Source organism: Hyalella azteca, unplaced genomic scaffold (genome assembly GCF_000764305.2).
Source record: "Hyalella azteca isolate HAZT.00-mixed unplaced genomic scaffold, Hazt_2.0.2 contig14211, whole genome shotgun sequence".
Classification (NCBI taxonomy): Eukaryota; Metazoa; Arthropoda; class Malacostraca; order Amphipoda; family Hyalellidae; genus Hyalella; species Hyalella azteca.
The window spans coordinates 107,677-131,108 of record NW_025944103.1 but is presented as its reverse complement, the minus strand read 5'-3'; the positions used below and the strand labels follow the sequence as shown (position 1 = coordinate 131,108).

At 34.6% G+C, this 23,432-nt stretch overlaps 1 protein-coding gene across 1 annotated transcript; it reads left to right on the top strand.

The window, feature by feature from the left end:
• The first annotated feature begins 140 nt into the window (after window positions 1–140).
• On the top strand, window positions 141–6,254 carry LOC108675357 (androgen-induced gene 1 protein). Its single transcript, XM_018163359.2, has 5 exons — window positions 141–939; window positions 1,207–1,341; window positions 1,727–1,944; window positions 2,917–3,068; window positions 3,309–6,254. The coding sequence occupies exons 1-5, from the start codon at window positions 787–789 to the stop codon at window positions 3,356–3,358; spliced, it is 708 nt and encodes a 235-aa protein (XP_018018848.1). The 5' UTR covers window positions 141–786; the 3' UTR covers window positions 3,359–6,254.
• Window positions 6,255–23,432: the final 17,178 nt, after the last annotated feature.

The following is a 23,432-nucleotide window of genomic DNA, read 5'->3' as shown; positions in this document are numbered from 1 at the left end:
TATAACAGCTAAACTATTCAAAACATTGCAAAACTAGAAATAGTGGTATAAAGTTTAACATTTTTACTATCTATATAGCATAAAGTAAGTTGAGAAATCATACATTTACTATCTCTAAAAAATCTTTGAAAAAAAGTGTGCAAAGTGAGATTTATGAAACGCACAGTATTGTGCAAATTAGTTTGGACAGTAGTAGTTGAAATAACACAATTATTTGCCCCATTGAAGTTTTATTTTAAAAAATGGTACAAAATATGATATAATTAATAGGAGATATGACCTCCTTTTTTCTTTTACATGCATTTGAACACGATTTGGCATGGATTCAACCAAAGTTGAACACATTTTAGTCCCATGCTCATCATGATACCAGGTCCTAATTACAGCACTAATTAGCTTTGCCATTGTCAAACAGTCTTCTTTCAGGAGTCTTTGTTTGATTATAGCCCATAAGTTTTCAATGGGATTGATGTCTGGAAAATATCCAGGCCAGTCAAGAATCTCCAGTCACACTCTCTTCAAAGAATGTGTGCATTTTACGTGAAGTATGGCCATAATGAACAGGTACATAATGGATTGGGGGAATTTTAGAAATGGTTTCTTGCAATTATTCAATTGTGATCCAGATGGGATGCTTGTTTTATACAGAAACATCATTGTGATGTTTTCACCAGTTGTTACTTTTTTCCACAGAAGGCAAGGCTGCAAGCTGAAAAAATAGATTGTTATTCAAGTGTTAAGGTGTTGGATAAAATATAAACTATAACTACATTATATAAAACAATTATGAGTCTTCTTACAAGTTATCATTTTGTGTTGGCTGTAATTTATGGATACAGTTCATATTATTACATATATGGAGTCATTCCGCCCAAAGAAATAGCAACAGTACGTCGGTCTAACTATGGTGTTTTCAAGTATTTAACTTACTGGGATCTGGTGAGTTATTTGTGGTTAAACTTGAAGTTTGGTTGTATTTGAATGAAGGTGAAGTTTTTAAAATGTTTTCTACAATACAATTTTGATATATATATATATAAATATGTATATATACGTATCTGTATATATTATTGACATCAAACTTTGTATTAAGGAAATTTCCTATAATATTTAATACTTAAGGTAAATAAATTAATGCTTCTATGAACATGTATTTATGATTTTAAAGGAAAAAACATCTAATATGATTGATAATTTTTATTTCAGCTACTTCAGTGTGCTTTCTTCAGCTCATGCTTCCTGAGCAATGTCTTCTCATCAGCTCAACGGAGCAAGCGCAAGACTGCACCTGAAAAGACCCTGGACTTCCTCTTCTCCTCAATAGTCTTCCCATTGGCTGTGGTATGGAATATTGCCAAAGTATTGCCCATTTATATTTATTGAATAGAAAATAGTCCTTGTCTACTTTTAATGTTGGCTAAGTTGAAGTGTACCTATACTGGTACTTGAATATACTGAATTGGATTTCTATGTTAGCTTGTTAGGGCTTATTTGTCATGATTTTCCTCATAGCTTACTATTGTTATTGTAGTAGTTTACACTCTAAATTACAGCTATATGCTTGTTTATTATTTGTATTGACATTAAAATTATCTAAACTATAGATTATAAATTCTGAAGAGCCATATGGTACTGACTATTTTATTTTAAAGTAATGAATGATTGTAAAAAAATTCAATTTAAATATGTTATATATATCTGTGTCTAAATTAAATTCTCATTGCAGTTTGTGGCAACATCTTTCTGGGGGTTGTTCTTCACTGATCGAGAACTTGTTTTCCCTAAAATTTTTGACGAGTTCTTCCCGTCATGGCTGAACCATGTTGTGCACACCTTACCCCTGGTGGCTGTGTTGCTGGAGCTGCTCTGTGTTCAGAGATCATTTCCATCCAAGAAAAAAGGCTTTCTCTGCATCAGCCTCGTTTCCTGCATCTACATTGCATGGTAGCTTAGTGGCAAAGCAGAGATTTTTACAACACTTCTCTTTAACTTCACTTCTTGTTGTTTGTTTGTTTGTCTGCTACAAATCTTGTAATCAAAATTTAATACACTTCTACTTATCCTATCGATCTGAAATTTTGCACACATGTGTAAAGTTGGAGACAATCCATGAAACAAATGTCAAAATAAATTATTTTAAAAATTATTTTTTAATATTAAAAAAATTGTAAAAATAATTTTGTCAGCTACAAATCTTAAAACTGATTTTTGACACACTTTTACCTGTCTAATTGATCTGAAATTTTGCACACTTGTATGAAGTCAGAGGCAATGCATGAATCAATTAACAGAATAACTAATTAAAAAAAATCATATATTAAAATTTTTTTTATATATTTAAAAAATGAAAAATTGATTTTTTAAATATTCGAAAATTAAATGAGAAATTCATTGTACATCTGTAAGATTAGAGACACTGGATTCATGGAAAGTGTTGTCTTTAAAAAGTAATTTTTAAACGTATATTATTTAGAATCAGTTCATTTTTAATTTCCTCATTTATTCAAGATTTAAACCAAATTCTTATGTATGATGATGCTGGTATCCATGATACTTTACTGGTCTACTTATAGGACTCAAAAATGAACTTGAGGGAGAGTCTAAAAAAACTCTCTTCACGATGATGATGATGATGGTAGTAAAATTTTTTCTCAGTAGACAAAACATATGGTTTACTTTCTAATTGTGCATTGATTTCTGTGTTCGTTTTTGTTGGTGGGATCTTCATCTAATATTTGTTGTTATACAAAAACACGCCCACCAGTTGACACAGAACTTTAAAACAACAGTTCTCAGTTTTTTCTTCCAATTTTTGAAGAATTGGCTGTAACATTTACCATTATTCTAGAAACTTCTCTAATGCGCAGTAGGTACTTCTTATTGAACAGGAACTCATTATTCTCATTCAATGTACAGGGTTTTTTTCATTGCACACACGACCGGCGACTGGGTCTACCCCGTTTTGGCCAAGCTCCCAACTCCCCACCGAGCCTTGTTCATCGTGGGGCTGGTTGGTCTCATGGGGCTGTGTTATTTTGTTGGACACGTCCTGCACTCTCTCAGATGGCGTAAGTCTGGCCTCCTGCCTCAACTCATACACATCGAGTAGATTTTTTATATGCCTTCAAATATTTTTTTTCAACTTTTCATAGGTTGTCAACCTTGTTGAACAGTTTCTTGTCAATTTTTTTCAGTTAGATTTAGTCTTTTAGTCTTTAGTTATTTTTTTTAATGATTTTTGCGTTGGTGATGACGTTGCACTGTATTTTATTTCAATATTGATGTTGAAATAATTTCTTTTTTCTTAGGGCAACCTGCGCGTTCGGAGAAGAAAGGCCACCAGAAGAAGAATAAATAAAAGTTTCAGCTTGAGTTTCATGCACCTGCAGCTGACAGTTGCACGGCCTCTCTGAAGTGCCAACTAATTTACCACATGAACCTGTGTGATTCCTCCAGCAATTTCCTGTCTTGTTATTTGTCTCTACATTCCCATGACTGCTAGGCACTTGGTCGTAAACCTTGGCTTTGAAGACTATGGTTCAAACTAATTTGTTAACGTTTGGATGGCTTTGACGGACCTCGTTTGCCATTTCAGACTGCTAGCCCACGGATGTACCAAGTTTTTAATTTATTTTAGTTATAATATTTTATATAATTATTATTTAATTCATCATTGAATAAACCTGGCAATGCCGCCTAAGATCCCCTAAAATTTGTGATCAATTGTCTATGGTTTCTATTTTTATGTGCGTACCTCCGCTATCAGTTTTTAATGCCATTCTTTTATTTTAGTTTTTAAACAATATTGGGTAGCTTGTATTTCACTATTTTCATCTAATTTAGAAAGAAATAAATCATCGATTTGAACTCATGCTTAATAATACCTAATTAATTGTTTCGTTCCGTCATGTCAGGACCTAACTGCCCATAATTCTGCTCTACTGTCTGCTGATCATTTTCCTTATAGAAGCGTCTATATTTCGATTGTGCTCTCCTAAATATTGTATTCTACTTCTAAAAGATAGAATAAATATAAAGGTTATTGTGGGTGAAATATTGGTTTATGTACGGTTGCTTCGATTTCATTTTTGTGCTACTTATTAATTGTAATTTCCCCTATGTACAAGCAAGCTACATTTGTTATGATTTCCCTCTATTTTGTTACATCTTTTTGTCAAGGTGGTTATATGTTTTTATCTTGAATTCTAGCAGAGAAATATAGAAGCATGCCTGTGATTTTGCTGGTACACTGATAGTCGTGTTTCTAGTGACCTTATTAATGTTCAGAATTGTTACTCGTGTTTAGACTGATGCTGCTCCTTGAGATCGTTCGAATCCTGCTTTGTGCGACCCTTGACTAGCTCTTGGTCTTCACCTTGCGGATAAAAGATTCCTAAAACCAATCACGCACTCGTCGAACACGTCCGGATATTTTTTATGTGATTCAAACGCAAGTTATTACTTCTATTTCGACAGATGCGAATTTTATTTGTATATCGATTTGGCTTTACGTGTGATTTTACCGTAAGATTGCTTATCTTATTACTGATGTCAATGAGGTTAACCCAGCTGAACTAGTTTAAAAGGAATAGTAACTCGGTAGGTCATCAATAACGCCAGGGCCATGCTTGCGCCTGAAGTTCTCATTACCAAATTGTTACGAGATAAAAGACAATCGTAAAATTTGTGGATCGCATATGCTAATTTATATTATGTACGTAACTCGAACGCTCTAATTGGTTGAGGGGTCTGGGGTTTTTGAACGAGTGCTACGATTTCAGTTGATGTTCTTGCTTCTTGGGTATGGGTATATTTGAACTAGAAATATCTATTAATTTTCCGAATAAAAACAGAAACTCTGGTTCAATTTATTCTAAAATGCCAGTTTGCTGATGACCCAGTGTACATTTGACTGATTTGAGTCGTAGTTACGTGGTATTGTTCTATCCTACCGTTCTAGATGGTTCTGTTACAATTGTTATGTGGCGCGAGATTGCAACTGGGTGGCCGAGTGTTCGAAGTTCTCAGCTCCAAAATAGGAGCAATGAGTTGTGGGTTCGATTTTACCAGCCAACGGTGAAAAGTTCTGGTCGAAATCGGAGTGGTGGCACAACGGATATTGGAAAGCAAGTTGCTGATTCGAGACTGTGAAAATTCTGCCAAGTTGATCATAATCGGCGACAGAACTAATGTCCTGATCTTCAACGCTGAAGCCGTTATTCATGTAAAGGTTTGTGGGAACTTGAGTTGTTATTACTTGTGTTGACTTTTTTCCTACCGTGCTTGATGACTGTTAATGTTTTTATGTGGCGTGAGATTGCATATGCATATGGTGAGACTTGTGGGGCACGAGTCGTCGTAATTACGTGCAAGTGTTCTTTTTCCGATGGTACTTGTTTTGTTATTGTTGTGTCACCGTTTTATGTAGATCGCAATTCTATTGATGTTGATAATTTTCCATCAACTTAAATTCACGACGGAGTTACTCTGTACTGGATTCGCAGACGGCACCGCAATCGCTTTATTTGACCACAAGCCGGAGCGACTTGTCCATCATCCGTTATTTTAGTATCAATGCTAAGGCGGATACCAGTATGAAAAGATTAATGATACAAAGGCGGTTCTTGATACGAAATCCGAATGCGAAATGAGTCTCCTAATTCGAATGCGTTTGGCTCTCACATTTCTTCGTTCCATCCGAACTCGGCCTCCTAATGCAATATTCCCATGAAATCGTGTTTCTATTAACATTTTCGTTAATCTTGAAACTGGCGTTTATTATGACTTTGCAATAATTTGGTTTACGATTAGTGCTTTTTCAAAAGAACGACTCAAGTTAGAATAATAAAATTGTGGTTATACTAGTTCAACCATGATAAAAATACCGCGTGGTCGCCTTATGGTGAAATCAGCAACCTGTGACCGTAAAAAAGCTTGAGTCCAAGTGTAAATTGTAACCATCAATTTTGCTATGCGTTAAATGAATGAACTTTTACAATCTTGATGTACAACTCACAAGTGGCTAATAAAATTATCTCTCCATTAAATAAAATGGAAAATGCAAAAACAAAAAATCCGAAATAATTATGCATTTTCGCCACAAGGTTGGACATAATGCTTGTTGCCTCACTAGTCACTAGTAGTGTGGTACTGAAGTCTAGTTGCTGCTGCAATTGAAATCGTATAACTGTTAGAAATGTTTATGTTTACATGTGTGTGTTGCGGGTTTTCAATAAAAAATATTATTTGAATAACCTTTTTTTTTAATTGCCTGCTTATCGTCTATTTTTCAGCGTTGTTTGTTCATGCAAACGATCAAGATAATATCTGCGTTATTTCGTGACTGTCTACAAAGTCTTACTGAAGTTCGTACGAGGTTTGCAATATCTCACGTGCAATTGATTCACTGGATGAATTCAAAATTGTAACTTCTAGCACGAGCTGATGAGTCTTGTATTTAGTTCTGGGATTTAATCAGGCCCATACTAATTTTTTACTAATATTTAGGTAAATTCCTTCATTGTTGACTAAGAAACGCGTTTAAAACCGTCCGAACCGACTTTTCACAAAATTTTCTGATTATTACAATATTTCCAATGAAGAAAAAATCTTTTTGCTTCTCAGTGAGGTAGTTTCCGTTAAGTAGGTAAGTATTTTTACATATAAATCACAATTGCCAACCTCAAGGTATTGTGCTCGGCAATCATAGCACAAGTAATGAAAATTTTCAGTTTTCACGTACGTCACCTATCAAGTTTTTCTTCCGAATCTAATGAAATTTTCGAAGCGTTTTTATTATTGAAATGGATAATGTATCGAATGAAAAATTCGTGTTGGCGCTAGTTGATGAAAATCAAGCAAGTTGAAGTTAACATCAACGCATTATGTTCCCTTTTCCGTATTTTCAATCTTGCATGACGACTCAGTCACTCGCGCGGCAAAATTTATTTGAAACATCTTTTTTTCTTCTCAGAAGATTGACTTTCCAGCACCACGGAAAGCTAACACAGACCTGTGGCCCTGTGGCAGTAATCTCAGAAACTGTTTGCTGAGAGCCTGAGACGAGCGCCGTGGTCGGAACCTCGACCAAGCAGGACCAGCTTAGGCCTACGCCTAAAAAAATATAACTCAGTACTCACAGCAGTGAGTGACAGAGAGCGCATTTTCTCGTCGACGAAAACTTGAGGTCACGGACAGATGGACAGACAGACAGACGGACATGGCGAGCACAATAGTGAATTTTTCCCATATATGAGAAAATGCGCTAAAAATGGCACTGGCGTACTCTTGTTTAGTGATAATATGTGGAGTGATCATGAAATTCCAAGAGCATGAATATAGATTTTATAAGATTACATTCCAATTTGATGATCTATTTACATGGTTTATAGTTCCACTTAAATTTCATGAATTTTATATCAGTTATCATTGAACTGAATTGTGATTTGAAATGAAATATGGCGGATAGGTTAATTGAGAAATTTAAGCCTCAAATTTCCATTAGAGTTTATTGTAATTAAATAAATTTTGTCAAATAATTTTCTACTGTATTCAGCAGGCTAAGAAATAAATTTTCCAGTTAAATTAACTGGAGTTAACATAGAAAATTTTCTTTAAATTCAAGCTCATATTTTTAGGGCCATTTGTTGAATTGCTTATACAGTACCAAAATTAATGCACTAAAAGTGTCATGTTTAGTTAAACGATATTTTTTATGCAGAATTTCTACTGATAATGTCGGCCGTTTAAAACTTTCATCAGCAATTCGCTAATTTTCTTTTATTTTTGGCAAGCCCAGTGCATATAGAGCAAAATTTTTCTTACCACGCATATTGTCCTGCTGTTCGAAATTTTCTATAATAATGGCCGACCAGAGGTACAGAGTTTGGCTCTCCCAGTGACCAGCGTGTCATTTCCATGTCACAAGTAAACATTCCACGCAAACAGTAATCATCTTACGATGTCAGTCAATATATTGCCTGAAAACATATTTTAGCATATGCTAACATACTGTCAATTTAGATATCTTCTGTTATAGTATGTAATTTTATTTGAAGGATGATTTTAACCTTTTTTAAGTACACTAGATAATTGGTGCTCTGCGAAAATATGGCGAATTTTAATTATATTCCGATGGATCACTTGTGCAGCGTATAATGTATATTTATTTGTAATCGTTCTTTTTTAATCTGTTTACAACAAGAGAAGGAACTGATCGCTTGCTTCTTCGAGCGGAAAGCGGCGTCTGTGCATCAGTTAAAGTAACTTTATCGGTGCGGTCCGTTGTTCTAGCAATCAAAGGAGAAGCTCTAATTTTTTACATTGATGAGAGAAATAAACGAACAGAATTAAATTTATTTTCATACTAACTTAGCTTGCAACATTTTATACTGCTCTTGAATTTAACGAATTCTTCACATTTCAATCAGATTCCATTTATTCAACAGTTTCACCTGTAACAATGCGCAATAATTTTTATAGTCCTGATGTGGTCATAAAACGGTTTCAAATTAATGCGAATCCTCATACGGATTGTTTACATTAAAATAATTATTTGTTAGAGTGACTGCTGTTCTGAAGCTTCTGCCTGCATGCAGGGATCCAAGATGCCAGCATTCATTCCATGGATCCAAGATGACTGCAAGCATTCACGTTAATTCTTAGTTGCCGATTACTGCAATTGACTCATGGGAAAATCTTGACAACACAACAATGAGATAACTGATCATTTGAACGTCTACTTTTTAGCGCATTTTCTCATTTATGGAATAAATGCACTATTGTGCTTGCCATGTCCGTCTGTCTGTCTGTCTGTCTGTCCGTCCGCGACCTCAAGTTTTCGTCGACGAGAAAATGCGCTCTCTGTCACTCACTGCAGTGAGTACTGAATTATATTTTTTTTGCTCTCAACGTCTTCTCTTCTTAGTATAGCTGTTTGGCATTGGTGTCCACAATTTTTTTTCAAATTCCGGAAAGTCTGATTGATTTCGGACTTTCTAAGTAAACATTCCTGACGACAAAATCCTTTTTTCCCAGATAGGCATTTTATCTGCTTAAATAGTACATTCTTAAACTTAGAATTTTAATGAATAACTTTCCTTTTCAGATCAAACATTCCATTCTGAAACAAACGAACTGCCATCGACTATTTCAAGAAAACGTTTCAGCGGTTATGTGTGTGTGAACCAAAAAAGATGAATTTGTATTTTTTTAATACACAACTAATTCATTTGCCAATCACTGATAATGTATAATACATTGAAATAGTTTACCTCCTGACTGTAATTATCCAGATTGTGATTGATGTCGAATTTACAAAGGCAAATATAATTAGTGAGACGCACACTCTGTGAACACATTTAACTTATCATGGTCATGAAAGTTTTAACTGAAAATGGAGAACGCCGCAAAGTCATATAAGAACCTATCATTTTCGCCAAACTTGAGCTCATCATTTGACGTACTTACAATCATGCAAGAAGTCAGACTTTTCGTACTACTGAAAACCATCTCAGAATTTAGGACCGTCGTACATATAAGCTTGCATATCTCCCTACCATTGTAAGATTCACAACCGTGTCGCTATTTATGGGTACCGTACAATTTAGGTTCACGTTTAATTCACCCGTCAGCGCATAGAACTTAAGATACACATTATACACTGTTAACGATCATACACAAACAATGTTAACGAACATCATAAAATTTTTAAGATTTTCACTGCCGTGGCCCAGCAAATCATGAAGGTGGACCTCACCATGAATGAACTAGTACAAGGTTGGCCCATCAGAAGCCCATTTTTGCGGATGCAGTTCGTTGTCCACCTGTGACGTCACTGATCTTAGTGACGTCACAGGCACCGAAATGCGATCAAACCAGTCAACCAATCCGTAATGGGAATGACGGGTTTGTTTACGTTTCTCGATCTACGTGATGTAATAAGAAAGCTTATCTGAAAGACGGAACTTCTCGTGGGTCAACCTTATATAGTTCAACCATGAACCTCACGGGCTCCACGGGCCAGCGTGAGTGTGGGCGGCAGCGTGGGTGCTGGGACTCTACGTCTTGCGTTCAGGTCACTCAACTCCAGAGAACATAAATTGATTAGTATTATGGGAAATTTTTCCATACATTTTCAATCGCCTCTTCAAAGGAATACAATAATTTTATTTGTTTAGTACGATTTGTTGTTTAATTACATTAATACATCCGAATTGAACTCTTGAAAGGATATTTACACAGCGTTCCAACCTGTGCCAGGGTATATAAGAGATGCACCAGCTGGAGCAGCTCATTCCTTTAGCAGCGGCCTTAGCGACACGACGACGCTCTTCCTGACGGTGAGTATCTGAGGCTGCCACAGCCTCTTGCTCGCTCGCTTTGTAACTTTTGCACAAAAACTTGTATATAATGTGTGAATTTGGGAATACTTTTTTTACTTTAATACTTTTTTATGACTTTTAATACTCTCACTTTTTCCGACTTAGCGTTGCCGTGGAAAAAAAGGACATTTTCCCGATGCTAGAATGTTTTTTTAAATAGTCTGCGGATTTAAAAACCAGTATTTAAGTATAGTCTCATACCAAATATTTAATAATCACAATATCTATCGACAACCAAGAGGAGTTTACCAGAACCAAGATATGCGCGTTAATGATAGCTTAATAAAAAAGTGTTTAGTAGATGAATAGCGTGATAATGATGCAGGCAAGATAAAAATTTGCGGTAGCATAGCATGGAGCATGGTCGTACCAGTTTAATCCGTGTTCATGGCTTGAATCACAAATCATCTGTACAATGAAAATATTACGGATATTTCTGAATCAAGTTTATTTTCACTTTAATAAATTTAGGCGTTGTTGGTAGAGAGTTTTTAAACGCTTCGATTTTCTGCATATTACTTACGATTTTTTAACGAAAATTTTCAAGCATACTTTTTTCGAAATTTTCAAGAAAATGTATTATATACATTCATAAAAGGTTTTCTTCACATTGCATAGGGAATTGAATGCTAAGATCTGGTCGCGTGGTAAAATCTTACAGGACATAAATCCTACTCTTACAGTGAAGGTAATTTAAATCTCAAGCCTTCTGCTGACGAAAACAATTTTTCAATTCAGTAACTGGATTAAAATTGGCCGATTTTTTATCGAATTTTCTCATATATGGAAAAAAGGCGCTATATTGTGCTCGTCATGTCCGTCCTTCTGTCCGTCCGTGATTTCACGTTTTCGTCGATTTTGAGAAAATTCGTTCTCTGTCACTCACTGCGGTGAGTACTGAGTTATTAAAAATTTCGGTTCGCTCCCTGTAGCGCAGAAAGGCGATTGTTCTGAGTTACAGTCGGGAAGAGATAGGCTGATGTCCGCAAAATTGGAATATATTTATATATAGTATTCCATGAGGAATAAACCGTCTCATATATATAGCACGCCCCCAAATTATCGAAAGACTTAACAGTTGGTTTACCTAACGCGCATGAAATATAATATAGATCTTTAATGCTTTAAATGAATAATATTGAGTTTATAAACTTTACATTTTAAGTTTTTTCATTTAATTTTTGCACATTTTTTCGAGCAAATAATGCGAATTTAATGATCGACCTAGAGCCGATATCAAAACAAAAGTATGGATTTTGATACTCAAATGATAAAAAATAAAAATTGTGTTGTGACCAATTGAAAATCTTGGGAACTTGTTTAATACTTGGCTTGATTCTCAATCCCATTCATGTAACATTTTATTTTTCAATACGCAAAATTATGCCTTTATTTTAGTTTAAAAGTAATTTACGGAAATGAAAAAGATGTCTAACCATAGTTAGATAATTGCATTTATCCTATCAGGTCTTATTAGGTTCACAAATCTTTCATTATCCTCCTCTGAGTACAATTTCTACGATTCTTTTATCTCGCGCTCGATTTATGTCTGAGCCTAAATTTTTTATATGTTTTGAATAACACATTGAGCTCAATTAATAAAATAAAATTCAAATTTTGCAAACGTGTTATCTGTTATGAACTCAGACTATATCAAATTTTTAACCCGCATTGAATTTTGAAACATTAAAAAAAATCCAGTCTATTGGCGTAATTCTCAGATTTAAAATCAAAGCGCAGCGGATTCTGCAGTCGAGATTTTCGTCTTGCTGTTCAGACGGCGCCAGGTATAGAGGACGTGAATTAAAAAAAATTTTCGCCGGTGCGCGGACCGACTTTAGAACTTTTTTTAAATTTAGATTAAAAAATTAAATTGTTTAAATTTCATTTTTGTTGGGGGGAATGAAGTGGAATTGTCTCTCAGTAGTTTCTTGATTTCCCGGAATATTTGATTACTTGATGTTCCATGCTTGATGCTGCTCAATAATCAAGTAAACTTATTATTTGAAACAAAACATAAAAAAAATAATTAAAATCGGATTTAAATATTCATTATTATTTCTTCTTTACTCTATTAGAATCCTTATTAATCTCATCAAAACCTAATATTCACATAGACATTATTATTTATATCATAATATTGATTTGAATTGAATCTTGACTTCTACAGGGTGAACCAGAATTAACTGACCCTTTTAATTTGTTAATAAATAAAAAACTAAGAACGTTATGAAGTTGAAACTTGCTTTATTTAACCCTTTCCCCACTGACGGGACTCACAAGTCCCGCCTCAAGTTTCACGCTCTAAAATACATACAACAAGGAATTTTAGGTCCAGGCACCTAACGGGACTTCTACGTTCGTTTATACACCTCAAGAAAATTACTAATTGGCAATTTACTTTTTGTTTTATTTTGTGTAAAAATTTATATTCTAACGAAATATAACAAATAAATGTATTTGGAAGACTGTTTTTGATGTAAAAAATAGAAATTAGGAAAACGACTTGCAAGTCCCGCCAGGAGAACCGGGACCTGATAGTCCCAGTAGGAGTCGCGTGTCGTTTGTGTTACTAGGTAGGAATACTACTGAGAATTCCAATTCTTACTGGTCCCATCGATTTTGTATTCATTTTTTTTACACCACGGCACTTTTATGTTGTTACTTCTTTTATTTTCAGACTTGAGCACTTCTTCCTGAAACATGGCCAATCGGTCATTGGAAGCCGATGAAATACTTCATCTGTAGGACGAAATTGATACTGACATTCACGAAGATACTGTCATTGACTGATTGAGCCTGATGATCGAGACCCCACAGAAACCATTCATATAGTGTACAGATTAGATGCAGAAGCCGAAGATGAATCCATTATCATTGAATTGGATGAACAAGCCGAGATTATACCTACTGATGCAGCTTCTGAGACTCCTGTGATAGGTGTACATCCACGAAAATGGAGAAAAAAGAAGAAAAATCAATTGTCCACGAGTTTTTCGCGCATCCCAAACTAAATCATGAATTTGCATGCGCCCTTGATGTTTTTTGCATTTTTTATGAGGATCTTCTTGTCCTCTTGTTATGATTCACTTCCAGACTAATTTGAAAAGTGTACAAAAGGGGAAACCTGCTTCTGTGACAAAAAATGAAATAAAAGTATTCATTGGAATCAACATTGTGATGGGTTAGAATAGAAGAAATCAGCTCCAACATTATTGGTCCTCATCTCAATTGATATGAGTGTACCTATCATTCAAGCAGCAATGTCTCGTGACCGTTTCGTTGAAATTCTAGGATGTCTGCATCTAAACGACAATGCAAAACAATGAAAATCTATGGCATCAATAGGAAGAGCTTGAAATGATGGCATCGCATATTCTTTGGACTTCTAGATATGACAATCGTGAACAGCTTCCTCATTCACAAGGAACATTGTCAGTCTGCCATTTCCCTCTTGAACTATCGACAAGAAATAGCATGAGAACTCCTGGTATATACAGAAGATTCATGCACCCATCATGCCAAGAGGGTGCACTGGACTCCATGCGGTTGAGCATCCCTGGAAATCACTGGCCCCTGTTCACGAACATTCGTGGTTGTTGTGAAGTTTGTTCCTGGATAAAGTGGAATCACGTCCATTATCCAAATGTTCTCACTGTGGCGTTCATCTTTGTTGCAACGTCAAAAAACTGTTTTGGCGAGTATCACAAGTAGCTAGGGAAGCGTACAAATGCGCGTGCGATAAAGGAAATATGATGTATTCAGTTATGATTTTATCTCACCTTGTCACATAAGCCAAAGTTATTATTCTACGTCATAAATTATTATTTCATTCAGATTATTTTTTTCTATATACTTACTGATAATAAATATCTGATTAGCTCTTACACTGTAGCATCAATTGTATCAGCAGAGCAAAAAAATCAGCTATTTTTTATGCTGAAAAGCTATTATTTTATTTTTTTTGTGTTAATTTTGTAAGTAAAAATGTTTACTGCACAATGTGTTTTATTTTACATTATTATTGTTAATAAGTGCATATTGTACAGATCTTGGAGCATAATACAAGGGATCGCGTGTGATGGCTATATGATTAATACATATGTACCGGGAGCCCTGACGGGACTCAGGAGTCCCGGATCACTATTTTTTATATTAATTGATTTTTTTTATATTTTAGTAGCATAGAAACTATAATAGAGGTCCATAGAGCATAATTAACACAAAAAATACACATAAAACAACTTCCATCATATAGCCGGGTGGAAAGGGTTAAAAGAAAAACGTTTTTATGGTAATATTGTATCCTAGTTTTTAGGATACAATAACTAACTAGGATACAATATTACATACAATATTTTAACTAATACATATTATTAATACATAATAAATATTTTAACTAATACAATAATAAAATATTGTAATAGGATACAATATTTAATCTTGGATACAATATTACCATAAAAATGTTCTTATTTTAAATAAAACAAGTTTCAACTTCATGACGTTCTTAGTTTTTTATTTATTAACAAATTAAAAGGGTCAGTTAATTCTGGTTCACCCTGTGCAATGATAGTTTGATGGAGGCAGTATGAACACTGATCAAATTTTCACTGACGCGCAAAAATTGTACTACCAATTATTGCAATGAGAGACGGAGCACTCCTCTGCGGTGGCTGAAATAGAGTGATGACAACTTTTTTTACTCGATCGCAGAAAATCAAGTTAGATGCGAAAATAGCAAAATTCAAAGTTATTTTCAGACGCTAAATGACGGCAGGCAACTATTAAATGCATAGATAAGAAAGTTATTCATGAATCTAATTTTAAATCAGTCAAAATAATAGCAAAATTTAGTCGATGTTTTAGGTTTGTTGTTAAAATATCTATTAGTTATAATATATATTTTTGTTACAAGAATTGTCTTGTTGTTCTCCCAAAAATAAATCCTGATATTAAAGCTATTAAATTCGCATTTTATTCGATAGCTAAATAACTCTTCGAAATGTTGCTAACCAATTTTAATCTACCGGTTTTGTTTCCAAAATCGTCGGTACTTTTCATGAATCGCAATTTTCTAAAAATTAAAAAAAAACTGTCGCCTCGTTTAATTTCTGTCAATTTTCTTATATTTTGGTACAACGGCCATTTAAGAAACAAAATTTAAATTTCTTTCAAGTTCAGCAAATTTCAGCTTCATACTGGACCTTGCTTTCATTCCAAAGTGCGTTCTTGCTAAATACGCTGGAAAAAGTGAGAAACGATGGGTTCGGGTTTTTTCATCGACAGACCACCGGCTATTTATCAGTCACCAGGAGCATTAAAAATTATTTCTTACATTCAGAGACAGCTACGTCTTTATTTCATGCAGGAGTGAAATAATTGAAACCTTATCCTGTAAAACAACCGAAATAATCGTTTGGGAGTATCACAGCGTTCTTATTTCACAAAGCTAACGCCTCCAAAACCTTACAAACTCAATGCCGGACAGAGCCGTGTTGCATGGACCTACTAAGTGCATTTTGGTGCCGCACGTTCTTTCGTGAATGAGATTCCTAAACCGACACGCCCTGAGCGCCACCCACGTAGGAATATCCGACAGTTTTACAAATTCCAAGTTTCAGTGTGGCAAAAACGACATATTTATCAGCTGACAATTGATTTGCATATACAAACTGTACATTTCTGAATAACGTCCCAATAAAATTTATTTTATGCTTAGTTAAGTAGACTTTTGTAAAATATTCACCAATCTCAACAGAAAATCGATCGCCAAAATTGATGTACCATATAACATAAATACTATTTTAGAGGGCGAGTTATGAGATTATTCCAAATGCTGAAGACTCATTGCTAATTAAACACTAAAGTCCACAACAAATAATCCGGACTCATAACACGCCCCAACTCCATGACTTTTTTAATTAAATAAAAATTAAAATTTGAACATGACCTTTCCTCAAGCAAAAGCCTCATAAAACCTACTAAATACATTATTAAAGAACTAGTTTTGTTCGCGTCAAAGTTTATATTTTCCCGATAACAAACAATATCGATTTTTTAAACGAATCTCATACTGTGTCAGATGGCGTCACTTGTCAAGACAGTTTAATCTGCGTCTAAAGTAGATATTTTTCTTGATATTCAAATAAAAACTGCAAAATAGATTATTGAATTTACGAGCTGCGCGGTAGCGACGTTAAGCTCATTATCAGTGCATTGCCTCCGTAGCTTGCCAAAAATCCTTTCCAAATTTCGAAAATTTACTGAAATGTGAGAGAAACTGGCTTGAAACCTCCATTGATGGCTTATTATAAATTTTGGTTGCTATTAAAATGTATTCATAGCTGCCTTCAACAAATTCACACTAACCAGTAAATGAGTTAATAATATGGCTAATAAAATTTCTCAATACTCAGGTTAAGGTTAAGCTATTGAGATATAAATGAGTTATATCTCAATACTCTGAGTTAATTCTCAGGTTAAGTAAACACTCTGCGTGAAGATAAGGACGTTCTTTGAATTATAACATTTTTTGTTTGGTTCTAGTTTGTCCATAAACGCGCACATTCGCGTACGCAATATTCAATTGCATCAAAATTTGGCTACATTCCACCTTAGTAATTTAGATTACAACAAGCTTTATGTTTTAATAGTTTGGTGCTGTACAGAATCTGAATTCATAATGAGTATACTTTATACACGGAATATAATTGAATGAACACATGCAAGGTTTCCCATTGTAACCATTGAACAAAGTCGTAACTGTAAAACTGTTCATCAAAGGACGCAATAATGAAGATCGATTGCTGGTAATTGCAATACCGATGTTTTTCCGTCTATTATTAGGAACTTGTTTCCTGTTTAGTTGTGGCCTGCCCATTCTTTTCAGGCGTCAATCACTTTAGATGCATTCAAGGCCTATATACAATCAAGTATCGGACAAAGCTATAACAGTAACCCTATTTCTAATGAAAAAAAAAATTGAGAAAAAGCCTAATTTAAGGAGCAGACGTGATTTAGATGATGCTCTAGAAATGGAAACTCTTTAAAACTCTTTAATTTTTCTTTTTTTTATTAGGTAAACGTGTAAATTGTTTTGAAACTCAAACGCTTCTAAAAAGAATGTTCAAACAATTCAGTCTAATACATCATTCTCGTGCAAATGAAACGAAATCTTATAATTAGAATAATTTTCAATCTATTCATAATTACTTCACTGTAAGAATATAATTATATGGCTAACTCGATCAATCTTTCAAATTCATGCAAGTTCACAATCTGCCAGAGTTTTATTCAGGATCTTACGTCAAAAGCCTCCACATGTATCATGGCTACCACGTAGCCATGTACCCATGGCTACCACACTATGCTCATCTGGAGGGCAGATCTCATCGAATCATATATGTTGCTCCCTCATCAGAATAGCACATACATACATTGGAATACATTTTAAATTGCTTTTCTCATATCTGTTGCCGAAGATGAATTTTAAATGAATCTATCAATAAGTTTTTTTATATTTTTCTACATTTCCCTTACCTTTTCAGTACATTAAATAATCAAGCATAATTATTTGTTTACAGATATTCAGATTCTATTTTCATTTCATCAAATGTTATTGAATTGTTAACCTATAATTTTAACTTCATTCAAATAAATAAAGTTATCTTCCTTTAAGATTTAAGTCTTACTTTATTTTTTTTCTTCTGGCTTAATAAAGGTTTGAAATTGTTTCCCTCACATCAAGAGCCATCAATTTCAGAAATATCATGAAAGTCAAATATGCGTTCTTTTCCCCTTATTTATTATAATATTATCTCAGATGTTAACTAAGTTTTAGCGCATTTTCTCATTTATGAAAAAAATGCCCTATTGTACTCGTCATGTCCGTCCGTCTGTCTGTCTGTCCGTCCGTCTGTCTGTCCATCTGTCCGTCCGTCTGTCCGTGACTTCACGTTTTCTTCGACGAGAAAATGCGCTCTCTGTCACTCACGGCAGTGAGTACTGAGTTATATTTTTTTCAATAATTTACCCGTTTTTCGTAGAATTGACATTTATGTGCAATTTAATGTTTAACAGCCGATTAAATTTTTCTTGAATCCTGCTTGCATGAACGGAAGATCTTAAGAAACGAGAGACGATTGCACTGAACACTGAGGCTTTGGTATACATGAAGTTAATTTTGAAATAGCTATTACATCAATCCTTTAGCGAGCCCAATTCTGTCTGTCCTATAAGTTTTTAACCAGGCATTATTTTCACTACGTCGTTTGATTTCAATAATACGGCATTTTCACTTAAGATCGATATTTGGTCAGTTTTACTTACTTGCAGCTTCTTGTTTCACATTTTCCAGCAATCTAATTAAGTAATTATGTAATGGTTGTATATATGTACATTAAGAAATTTTGATCAGTTCGCTTGGCGTGACGCTAACTGAACTTAGCACATATTGTACATAGTATTCACAGTACATACGTATATAGTACATTTGTATCGCTTTTATTCGTGATAGACATTACCGGATTTCAAGGCAGCCTAAGTTTTAAGTATATCGAACAATACGCGTTAACCTGCACAACTACTTTAAACCCACTTCTGTAATTACACCATAAATACAAGATGAAAGTCCCTGCTTAAAATAAAAAAGCATGAATATATTTAGGAAATAAAGAACAAATTATTTTTCAATTTAGTAAGTTTTTAATATATCGACAATCGGTGTTGGGGTCATCCTACAAAAAATGAGGTTCTGATCTGATCCGAGTTGCATTTTTCGTGACTAATTTTTTCAAACTCTTTTCAACGACCGATCAAATGGCACCACATAACCTGCCTAAACATGGTTCTGAGAAGAGCACTTCGTGTTTATTAGCACAGCATCACAACCCATCTAATTATATTTTTATGACCGGCAGTCGACCGACTTTGATTTGGGGTAACTTTTAACTGTGAGGTTGGAATGAATAAAAATTATGATTGCTGCTATTGCTTTGAAGCAAGCGTAGAGGCACGAGTTCGATAATTAGGATCTTCAAATGAATCCCAGGAACCCAAACAAAATTTCATTAAACCATTGCTAAATTTAGATGAACCAAATTTCAGTCAAAAAGAAGATGAAATAAAATGAAAATTAAAATTTTAAAAATTTTTTATTAGCCAAGTTTCGTCTATACATAAAAATGGAGATATGCTATTCTGATGGAGCAGCCAAAAACCTAATTGACGCATTCTTTATAAATTATGCATGTAGGATTGCCCATTGAACTTTCTCTACTGAAATTCTCCTTGATGCACCAATCAAGCTTAGAACCACTTGAATATACTAGAGCAAGCGTAACGTGCATATTGTAGCCGTTGTCTTGATTAACAAATTACGAGTCACGGAGCCGGCATTTGCAAAGAAAAAGGCTCGTGGAAAAATCCTTTACAAAATGTATGTCTCGTTTCATGTTCGTATTCACAAAAAACTTATCGTATTCCTTACAAATAAATAAGCATTTCAAATGAAAACTTCTGTGTATTCATTCGATGATAGACAACCCTTATTGTGTGCAGCTTTCAAGTATAAACAACAGCGAGTGGCTTCACTGTGTACAAAACAGCCTCAGAAGTAGTTCAAAATATCGAACACTGAACATTTCTCATCTGAGGCATTTCTTTGAATATACTCTTAGATTTCATTGCTTTTACCCTTGACTCGTGTAAAATTCGGTGCTGAAGGGTTGTTGAATATCACCTAGCTGGCAAAGAAAGCTTACAAACTGACTTTCGATCTGGTCTATCGCATTGACTTTCCACTTCCTTGCAGGTTGTGTACAAGAAAAAGTAAAAAATAAAGATTCGGCAAATTAAGCAATAAGATCAGGCAAAGATCAGGCAAATTAACCAAAAAATATTCACAAAACAAGGATTCAAACACAAACTAAACTCTCCAGTTCAATATTCATATTTAGTTGAGGATGAAATTGATGTTAACTAAATAGTTCTTGATGTTAACTAAATAGAAATAATTCGCCGAATCTATAGTTAAGCCGCAATAGAATTTGCGAATATATGGTAAACGCGCTCTCTGACGTGTAGGCCTTTAGTCCGTTGTTGCCTTTCAAGTACTTCTCTACTGGCGATGTCAACAGCAATAATCCTCTTGTGTGTTAAAAAAGTATTGCATTCGTCGCTGCTTGAACGCTTACAAGTGATGCTGAATTGAGAACGACATACGCCCTGATGTTTACAGTCTTTAGAAGCCGTAAGTTCTCGTGCATGGAAACAGGCAAACAGCGTAAAAATACCCGAAAACAATCTATTTTTCTTTGTAGAACAGTTCACGTTGTTCTGTAAATACGGGAAATAATATTTGCGAATTCTATTTGTTCAATAGGATCAGAATCACTAATTTTTTATGCGTAAAGTTATCAATTAAAACATATTTAAGACATTCTTCAAATTACTACTCATAGAATGCTATAGCGAAATCGCAGTTGAATTAGTAATCGCAAACTGATTATGATTATGGAGCTGCTCAATTTAAATTTAAAAAAATTTCAGCTCCCTCTACCCTCTACCTAGCATTAGTCTCTAAAAAGAAATTATAGCTACTTTAACAGAATTGAATTCATTGGCCAATATTATGACTTTTCACGGTAAAGTTCTGGTGAGAGATTTCCAGGCGATATTCCATCAACATAAACTAATTCATTGATAGAAAATCGAATCAATCAATTACAATACTCTTGTAATTCATTTTCAAATTGCGCTCCAGTGAGTAATAGATTATTTTAACAGAAACTTGAAAAGTCCTTCAAGTAACAGGATAATTTACAGAAAATGCATACGCTTTGTCTGCATTATGTGGCGGTTTGAGGAAGAACCTAACTTTAATCCTAAACACCCAGCGTCTAAATAAGATATTTGACCCCTTGGTGCATATTATAGCAGTGACTCTAATAAAAATTTGTCAAACATTTTCATCTTCATGATGTTTTGGAGACAATCAGCACCATTATTAAGAGAAATCCATGTTATTTTCTTAAACAGTCAAACAGAAATCCTAGTCCAAGAAATAAAATCGTGCTTAAATTTATTTTTTTGGTCAACAGTAGTAGGGCAACACGAGTGAGGCTTGTTAGGCTGATGAATCTATTCACTTGCTAATTGTTGTATGTTGCTTTGCTCGAGTTCTGGGCTGAAAAACGTGCGCGCGCTTGTCACTTGTTTTCAGCTCTGAATTAATTTAGATAAAAATACTGCAGATAGACTAAACAATTCGAACGCACCAGTTGAAATTGATCTGTTTTGGTTAAAAAGTCAGATGAACATTGAACAATTTGATGGACAGTTGGTATGGTTCGAAAAATGTAGACGCAAAAATTCTAAAATTGTGAATAGTTCCACGTTATAAAGAACTTACTAGAAGTTGTACCATTTTTATAAGCTGATATAAGGTATGATGTAATGTTCATACACTTTGAGCAGCATATTGTCAGGCAAGACCGATCGAAATCTTCTGAGGATTGGAATGGTTTCTCAATGTCTACTGTAGATGATCTCTATTGAATTTCCTCTCAGTGAGATACAGCCATGTTTCATGTTAAAACAGATCTTGTGGTCATTTTATTTTCTATGAAGTGTAATGCATCATCACGTTTTCGTTTTATTGTAAGCACAAAGCAAAAAAAATCTTATGGGCCCTTTTAGCAGTATAAAATTATAGAACATTCGATTCAATGATTGTGCAGCAATCAGCGTCTATACGGTCATTGATGTCGCTTGTTTCACGCATCCGTCAAGCGAAGCGGAGCATTTTTCGTGAAATGGCGCTGAAATTAACGTTGATGTAGCCTACCAATGCTGATAATAAAATGGAAGAGGATGCACCGTACAATAATGAGAAAAGAAAAGCCTAGCCAATAAAGGGCCATGATTTATATATATTGGAGGTACGTTGTTCGACAGCATCATCGATATATCGATGAAACACCACGACAGCCGGCCTGACCTCCGCGCGGGCGGTTAAGGCGGTTTCCAACTTGAGAGGCTACGACAGACTCGTTTAATATGGCCTTAGCTAGTCTATGGTCGTCCCATCTGATTTGATCGTTTATATAATATAACATAATAGAAATTTGAGAATTTCGATAGAGTCCAAAAAGTACAAGTTTTACTTCGAACGAAAAATTATAATTTTTCTGTCTGATTTTTAGCGCATTTTCTCATTTATGGAAAAAAATGCGCAATTGTGCTCGCCATGTCCGTCCGTCTGTCTGTCCGTCCGTGATTTCACGTTTTCGTCGACGAGAAAATGCGCTCTCTGTCACTCACTGCAGTGAGTACGTACTGAGTTATATTTTTAAATTATGTGATCAGGTAATGAACGGTTTTTAACGGTGTGATCGAGTATCAAATAGTTGGACTTTCTGTATTTGTTTTTATATTAGGGTAATTTGTAATATTATTAAAATCAATTATTGAAATTTTTTATATTATCTTGAATTAAGAAAAGAGCATTTCTCTCTTTATTTTTTCACAATAGTAACAAAGAGAGAGTCTAAAGTTGTACGGAAAACATCTTCAGACGCGTTATTTTGTTCAGAATCTCGAAAGGTGTAGATGTTGTAAAATATTTTAACTGAAATACAAAAGACCAAGAGAATGAAAGCAAACAGAGATCAGTAGCTGCCGAAAAATTATTTTCTACTATTGAGTCCACATGAAAAACGTGGTCTTTAAAAATTTTTTTTATACATTTTATTTTTTCACAATAGTAACAAAGAGAGAGTCTAAAGTTGTACGGAAAACATCTTCGGACGCGTTATTTTGTTCGGAATCTCGAAAGGTGAGGGAGTGACTTATAAATTTTCTAATAAGGAACATATCGAGACCCATCTTGAAAAAAATATGATTACTTCAACGACCAACTTGCACATTTTCTCCACTCGTCATCAAACAAACTTAGGTCATACAAGCCCGACCCTCCTTCTTGGTGGAGAACACAATGTTGCTGCGCTGTTCGAACGCCAATTTAATGGCCAGAATCAAAAGAAAAGT